The following is an 8191-nucleotide window of genomic DNA, read 5'->3' as shown; positions in this document are numbered from 1 at the left end:
CTGCCGGACTTTTGACCTGCGCATAGCTGGAGTGCACCACTCGCCTCAACCATAATAATAATAATAATAATAATAATAATAATAATAATAATAATAATAATATTATTATTATTATTTAGTGAGGGAATCCAACTTGCCAAAGGCGGTTTTCAGTGGAGCCCTCCTAAATAAAAATCACCTAAAAATGACATAAATAAGAGTTACCTAATAAATTACTACAAGCTAAAATAAATAAGTGTAAAAAGAGTTCGTATTAGTTAAAAAGTTAAACTTCTAAAGATTAAAATTAGCTAAAATCATTCAAAAAAGTTTTCAGTTTTGCTTTAAAAATAGATAAAACACGAGTGTCTTTTAATTCACGTGGGAGGCTGCACATATTGCATACATGGACTTGTACAGTTAGACATGAACCACATGTACATTAAAAGGGCCTGTTTCACTATTCTGCAGGGCTCTCATTAAGTTTTGAGTTGCCTGTAGCCTTGTTCTCCACACCTGTAGCAAACTTGTTACTTTGTGGGTGAAGTCTTTCAACAACAGTCAATTTCACTTGTAGCATCAAGGGAAAATCAAGCATACTCAGCCACAACAGGTGCTACAGGTTATGGCCCTTAATGACAGCCCTGATTCTGTGCAGATGTAGCAGTTTGGCTTTTACCTGACCAGTAGGGTTTTCTGTGTTTACTTTGATGAGGAAAATCTTTGCTCCATTTGTTTTGTGAAAACTGTGAAAACCTGCATGAGAAAACTGCTGCAATTTTTCTCAGTTGTTGTTGTGAAGTACTAAGTCACACAATTTTATTGGTTAAAAACCTTAAGGTGGACTTTCCAACTTGTCAATCAAAGCTACATGCACATCATTATGACACAGGCCCTTGATAATTTGCATTAACAGTCACCATGAACACAGGTGTTATGTTTGTGTATTTGATGCTATTTGCATTGCAGGTACATCATTGTGGTGGAGCATGATTTGAGTGTGCTGGATTATCTGTCAGACTACATCTGCTGTCTGTATGGTGCTCCAGGAGCATATGGTGTTGTAACTATGCCATTCAGTGTAAGGGAAGGTAAGATGGAGAAAACATCACCGTTTTCTATAATTTTATTTTCGATTGACAAATTACCATAATGATAATATATTATTATAGATTTAGGAATACAGGGTTGTCACTAAGCGCCGACTGCTGGCAAAATTCATTGGGCAGAGAAAGAGGTGAATGCCAGCTGGATTTTGGCCGGCAATCACATGGCAAAGGGCAACAAATGATTTTTAGGTTATATGCCAGTACAACCTTCAGAAATTTTGGAAATTGTCATATTTGACATTTCACATTTCATTGGTTTTAATTCATTTCAAACATTACAGATAAACAAATTTCTTCAGTTTCCCAAAACTTTCCGTGGATATGTTGCAATACAGGTTATATAATTTTGGTGGTCTTTATTCTCATTGAGTGTGACTGCTCCAGAGAAATGAGTGTGCAAGAATTCTCTCTGTTGCTGTAAAAATCACTTTATCTGTTTTTTGTTACAGGAATCAATATCTTTTTGGATGGCTTTGTTCCTACTGAGAATTTGCGATTCAGAGAGTCATCTCTGGTTTTTAAAGTGGCTGAGACGGCAGACAAGGTTTGGAATGTTGTTTTGTCCAAACAGTCTCCATATCGTCACTGATGATTTGTGGAGTGTTTCAACTTGTGATAGACAAGAACAAACAATGTACTGCAAATTTATACATACGAAACTCTCAAAGTGATCAACTCAGCAATTTACTGTAGGAAATTGGTTATGTAGCATAACTGGAGCTGGTTGCTTGTGAATGCCCAGTCCTTAAATTGTCATTTGCAGAAACAGAATATAAACATGGTTTCATGTGGGTGGTTGAGGAGGAGGGCTGGTCACCCATGAGAGTGGCTGCGAATAGATTATTGGCAACTGCAGTTATAGATGACAATGTTTTAAGCAAATTTGCAGCGGAATGTTGATTCTTTAAACCTTGGATTTCTCAAAACTCCTTACAACTTGAACCAAAAGTCATTTCTCCTGGTTTTGTTTTATTTTTCAAAATATTTTACTTCATTCATTTGCCATGAAAACTAAAAGCTTAACATTATAAATGGAATGTAGTTTGGAAAAATGTGACGAGGAGAGTGAAAAGAAACTTTAATTTTAATGCAACACCTAACATCGCAAACTCGTGATTTCTTGAGCTAGTTTTCATTTCCCTTGAACATTCCAGAAATTGTGATTCCACTTTATTAAACAAAAAATATTTGGCATCTTTCAGGAAGAAGAAATAAGGAGAATGCGCAGATACAGTTATCCTTCAATGCAAAAACAACTGAGTAAGTGTGAAAAAGTGTCCACCTGATGTAATGTGAAGATCACATCTTGTCCGGGAAAATTTTCCCCATGCCTATTTCAGCAAAATGTTCACATTTCTCGGTTAAACTCATCAACAATATATGTCATAGCTTGGGGAATGGTTTGTGAAAGGACAGTGGAGCCCAAGAGCAAAATGAACCGAGCTCACAGGGTATCCATGACAACCCTGTGAGCGGCAACCACCAGGCACCGTCACACTGAAAAAACAGTTGAAACAAATGATATTTACCACATGCTTACCATGAAGAAAAGGGGGACAGGTGGGCTAGGAGAAAAGCTTGACAAGATCCATCCAGTGCAGCGAAAAACACGGAATGGCTTGACATCCGAAGCCAAGCTATAAAATCTAGGTGCCCCTGCACAAATCCCCTGACCACCCCGTACACCACTCTGAAGGAGACTGCTGGCCAGCAATCTTGCTTTGCCTAAATTACTTTTAGCCACATTTCATTAGCCAGGCTTAAAATTGCCATCTTTATCAATCTTATCTTTAATGGCATTTTCAGTGTTGGTTATCCTTGCAGAAAACTGGATGTTGTTTGCTGTTTCTCACAACAGAATTTACATCTTGTTAACCACACTACCTTTTTGAACTTACATGTAACTCTTTGTAAAAAAAAAAAAAATAGTGGCAATAGAAGGTAGGGACTCCATTGTTTTGTGTGTTGTTCTTTGAGCTATTAACTCTGGTTATTTCCTGTTGTCACAGAGGAGTTCCACCTGAGTATTGACGGTGGTGAATTCACTGACTCGGAGATCATTGTTATGCTGGGAGAGAATGGTAAGAAAATTTCCTAATGTTCTGTGTGTTCACCAATCATAGGAACCGCACTGGTGAAGAAAGACAAAGTCTTTGGAAGCTTAGTGGCCCAAAACTGCTGGAGCTTAATCTGGTTCCCATTAGAGGTCTCCTGCCCAGGCAGGTCCTCCCAGCAGTAAGAATAAAGTGTCTTGTCCAAGAACACAACACAATGACCCTGACTGGAGGTTGAACCCAGAACTCATGATCCAGAGTACAGGACACATTATTATCATTACACCACCGCATCTCCCTGTAGAACAATCAAAAATTGTTGCTTCACTGAACAGGGTTGAAATAAGTACTGTAATAGAATTAGTCAGCTTTAAATGTTGTGTTTGCCGTTTTTAATGAACAATTAATTTTTGATTAGCGTTAATACATGTAACTTTCAGTTCATGAATTTTGTAATAATGGCTTTTCTTTAATTTTGTAGGAACTGGCAAGACGACTTTTATCCGCATGTTGGCTGGAAGACTAGTTCCAGATAATGAAGGTACTTTTTAAAAATACTCAGAAATGTTTAACCGTGGCAAAAACTATTCAGTTGTTTGTTGGTGGAAGAACCCTGCTCGGTTCTTAAAATGTTGATGACAAGTTCTTTATCAATTTTACACAGAGCAAGTTCCCATGATGAACGTGAGCTATAAACCACAAAAGATTAGCCCCAAGTCAAAGGTAAGTTGAACCTTCAGTCAATTTAGTTTTCTGGAAAGAAACAGAAATATGTGACGTATGAGCGTTATTGCGAGTGTTTGACGCTGTGTTTGCTTTTCCTGCTAATTAGAACACAGTGCGCATGCTCCTTCACGAGAAGATTCGTGACGCTTACGTACACCCTCAGTTTATCGCTGACGTCATCAAACCGCTACAGATTGAACAAATCATGGATCAGGAGGTGAGCAGGGTTTGTACTCTACGGGGAGGGGTGGGGACAGGAAGCGCTAGTTTGATGATTATGGCATTAAGGGAAAGACGATTTGGGAGTTGTTCTTTTGTAATCCTAGAGTCAGCTGGGCCAATGAGGGGATGTGAGAACAGGGCCGTAGCCAGAATAAAATTATACTGAGGCAGTGTCCATAAAAAATTATGACCAAGGCATTGTCCATGGTTAAATTCTCTTCCTAGGTTTTTAGGGTGTTTATGATGACTATAAACGACAAAAAAGGAAAAACAATGACTGAAGCAACTAGCTACGGCCCTGGACAAGGAACGGGAGTGCAATAGATAATAATTTTATCAAAGTTGATATATTATTTTAATAATATTAAAATAACATTTAACCTGCTTAAAAGCAGGTTACCAATAATCACAAACAATACGTTGTGAACTCTCCTTGCAGTTAAAGAGAAATTCATGTCTTTGGAATCAAAGCTCTCTTTTTCATGTTTTTTTTTTTGAAGTTCCACTGCTAATAGTTCTGGAGCAAGCCCAGTACTACCGCTGACACACTGCAGGTTTTACACCCGGCTTCACTAATGTACAAGGTCATCATACTCTGGATAAACAATTGATAAACTACAGCTGTTTTATTACATGTTCAGGCTGTTTTTTTCTTTTCAGGTTCAAAACCTGTCTGGAGGTGAACTGCAACGTGTTGCGCTTACGATTTGTCTCGGAAAGGTATGCTTGGTGTCCATGAAACCCGGCTGATTATCATCAGTAGAATTTCTACTTTTAGACAAAAAAATATATTTTTAAGGTTTTGTTTGCTTTGTTGATGGCTTTTTTTCCTTGTTTTTCTCTCCAGCCAGCTGATGTGTATTTGATCGATGAGCCCTCGGCATACCTCGACTCTGAGCAGCGTCTGGTAGCCGCTAAAGTCATTAAACGGTAAATGTTTCCCGTAACCCGTAAGCGCGCGGGAATAAGGGCTTTTGTGATTGGGCGGATTGCATTAACGTTGTGCGCTGAATGGTTAAAACGTAACGTGCCTATCGTTTGTAAATTTGAGACGTTTTTTGCGACTCTGTTGATGCGAGTCTCTGTTTGGTAATTCTGTTTCGGAAAAAAGGTTTTTTTTTTTTGCAAACTCACGTTTAGAAATTTTTAATGAACTGTTTTGGTCGAATCGTTATGCATTCGCACTACGAATTTGTAAACAAGGATTTCCTTTCCTGACAAATAGTTGTGTTGGTACCGAAGGCGTTCTTTTTAGTGTTGGTCTGTACTGTTAGCTCTTTCCGTCTAGTCCTTTAGCTCTGCTATATTTAGCACTGCATTCGCCTTATTAGTTAGTTATTCATATTTTTTATCGAGTGTTTTCACATGACGTCACTATAGCCATATTGGTGTCCCAAAACAATGAGAGGGCGGCCATGTTGATGTCCCAAACCTGTGGGATGTCCTGTGGGAGTTTCTTGAACTCTGTTCAGTTCTTATGTGTAAACACTGTCTTTTATTCCAATACATTTGCGTGGCCATTGGCCACGAGAGTGGAAATTCTTTATACCACATTTAAAAAATACTGTTATTTTTCGCGGGGAAAACAATCACTAGATATCCGGCCAAACTACCCAGTGGTTCATTGCGGCCGGCTCTTTCCAACTAGCTTTTAACCACTGAATTGATACTGATCTTGTTTTGTTCCATTTTAGTTTCATCTTGCACGCGAAGAAAACTGGCTTTGTTGTTGAGCACGATTTCATCATGGCTACCTACCTGGCCGACCGTGTTGTGGTGTTTGAAGGCGAACCTTCTGTCAAGACTCTAGCGAATTCGTAAGTAAATGGAGTTAACAAAGAATACTTGGTCAAGTCTGGCCCGGAGTCAATCGGAAGGAAATCTTGAGCAATAAACAAAACCCAGACTGGCTGTGTTACATGATTGTGGTAGACTAAGTGGACCGAACTGAGCTGTTAAGTCTAAATTTCAGCCCTCTTCTTGTTAAAATACTGTTGGAGTCGTTTTGCGGTAATTGTTAGAGGTTGATACTGTCTTCTTGAGAGTATGAAGCCACCATTTTTTTCTTGCTTATTGTTCTTCTTGTATTTAGTATTTATGCTTGCATGGGGTTTGGGTTCTACCTTATTTGTGCATATGTTGTTCCCAGTCCGCAGACGCTTTTGACCGGGATGAACAAGTTTCTTCAGTCCCTGGAAATCACCTTCCGGCGCGACCCGTCTAACTTCCGGCCACGGATCAACAAAATGAATTCAGTCAAGGTACTGTAGAGCCCGGCGTCAACTCACACCATGATCTAACCTTCTCGTGAATTCGTTTAGTTAATTCAGTTCGAGTGTGGAACTCCCAGAAGTCGATTGTCCTTTTTAAATTAGCTTAAATTGCCTTCTGTCATTTACATCACAACGTAACCTACCGTGAATGAGAGAAGAATCTCGAAAAATACCCCAAAATTACGTCGCCTATATGTCGAATAATATTGCAATGGAAATGAGAAAAGTTCGCCGTGAAAAAGGCTTCTAGACAAACGCAGATTGTAGCTGCTGTTTAACGATGCTTTGCTTTGTGTAGTAATTATGTGTTTCACCGTAACAAACTAATATGGATTTTTTTTTTGCATGGTGAAACAGGTTGTTTGGACCGTCTTTGCTCTCGTTAGCATGGCGTGGACGACTTGTTCACAACATTATTTCCGACTGACTTTTTCTCATATTTTTGAATCTATTTATCAGGACTGTGATCAAAAACGGACAGGCAACTACTTTTACCTGGAAGATTAAAGCTTCTGTTACTCCATTCAAAGTAAGTACCAAGTGCAGCTCCTTCAAGAAGGCAGCAGTCAGGGTGGATGTAACAGAAAACGAGTCTGAAATGGCGCAATGATATGGACACTCTTCAGAGATCACTGACCAAAAGAGAAATTCTCCTCGCTGGTTTCCATAGAATTTTTATGGTGCTAGTTGGGTGAATTTGACTATCGCTCCGTGTAGTTATTGTTATGACCTACACCTGGCTTTATGTTGACATTCTTTGGAGAATTCAGATCGCAATCGCCGTTAAACCTAAACGGGACAATAAAACTAATATCTCTTCTCTAACTTAAAAATGAAAATTTCAAGGAACTGAAACTTAACGTTTTGCAATTACCTCCTAATGAGCTGATGAATCGCTTATAGTATGTGCGAAAAACGTATTTAGCGTTAGTGTTTGTCCTGTGTGTAAGCCCATGGTTGCTCATGACTTGGAAAATGCAACTGTCTGTCACTTACTCACTTGTTAAGCTGTCAGCCAATTTAACGAGCTTTCTGATAACTGAAGGCCATAAATCGGTCAACAGTTAACCTTATTATAGAGTATATACTTTTTGTGTTTTATCTCCGAGGATAATAAAGTGTACTATCTGTTCATCAGTTGATATCACTTACCAAGTTTGACTTTTGAACCCAAATCAACCACATTGACAACAACAACGTGCAAAGATAAAAACTCCCAACGTGTCAACGGGCTAAGACTGTACTCTGATTAAGAATGTATCAATTTTGAGATGGCACGAACCCTCGTTCAGTGCAGTGACACTATAAAGCGCTGAACTCTGGATCGAGTTAAGAACAACACGGTAGCTTTAAGCCACAAAAATCTTCATGTTTTGCCTAAAAGTACAAAATTGTTGCTCTTGGAGTTGACTATTCGCTCAGAAATCTAGTGCTCGTAGTCTGATTTCTAACAACCTACCTACTGTAGACCTTGTTTTGCTTTGTAGATCACTAGAGCTCGGTAATAAATTCTTGAGGCCGTCCCCTTTAAACCAAAAATTGCCGTTGCATTTCTAGAAATGTCCAGAAATGAGTGGAACAGCATTTTGCCTCGGTTGACCGCACCAGAAGTGATACCAGAATTTTTTCCCAAAATTTCCTTAAAAAAGAGGACAAGTTCGCAAGTTATAACCAAGTTTTCTGAGATGTTAGGCCGCGTATCTTGGCGGTTTAAGCAATTTTTTAAGCAGTTTTTAGCGCGAGCGCACAAAGCGGCGAAGTTGTCTCTCTCCCAGGCTCCTCGCGGCTTTGGTGCTCGTTTTCGCGGCTTCACCGCTTCCTTAGCGCG

General features: G+C 39.2%; 2 protein-coding genes across 2 annotated transcripts in view; one reads left to right on the top strand and one right to left on the bottom strand.

Annotated features, from left to right (window-relative positions):
* Window positions 1–44, bottom strand: part of LOC145497925 (uncharacterized) — a 2271-nt gene extending 2227 nt beyond the window's left edge. The window contains exon 1 of the mRNA XM_081477803.1: window positions 1–44. This exon is cut by the window's left edge and continues 2227 nt beyond it. The gene's annotated coding sequence lies outside the window, so the exon portion shown is untranslated.
* LOC145497923 (ATP-binding cassette sub-family E member 1-like) overlaps window positions 1–7497 on the top strand; it is a 15525-nt gene extending 8028 nt beyond the window's left edge. Inside the window, exons 10-21 of the mRNA XM_081477801.1 lie at window positions 949–1070; window positions 1538–1632; window positions 2291–2348; window positions 3098–3169; window positions 3624–3683; window positions 3807–3865; window positions 3975–4085; window positions 4751–4810; window positions 4938–5020; window positions 5785–5907; window positions 6240–6351; window positions 6823–7497. Coding sequence (XP_081333927.1) covers window positions 949–1070; window positions 1538–1632; window positions 2291–2348; window positions 3098–3169; window positions 3624–3683; window positions 3807–3865; window positions 3975–4085; window positions 4751–4810; window positions 4938–5020; window positions 5785–5907; window positions 6240–6351; window positions 6823–6870 — 1003 coding nt within the window. The 3' untranslated portion in view covers window positions 6871–7497. The remainder of the gene's footprint in view (window positions 1–948; window positions 1071–1537; window positions 1633–2290; window positions 2349–3097; window positions 3170–3623; window positions 3684–3806; window positions 3866–3974; window positions 4086–4750; window positions 4811–4937; window positions 5021–5784; window positions 5908–6239; window positions 6352–6822) is intronic.
* The last annotated feature ends 694 nt before the right edge of the window (window positions 7498–8191 follow it).

The sequence above is a fragment of the Orbicella franksi genome, chromosome 9, assembly GCF_964199315.1.
Source record: "Orbicella franksi chromosome 9, jaOrbFran1.1, whole genome shotgun sequence".
Classification (NCBI taxonomy): domain Eukaryota; kingdom Metazoa; phylum Cnidaria; class Anthozoa; order Scleractinia; family Merulinidae; genus Orbicella; species Orbicella franksi.
The sequence above is the reverse complement of the archived record's forward strand: the minus strand, read 5'-3'. Positions and strand labels throughout refer to the sequence as shown.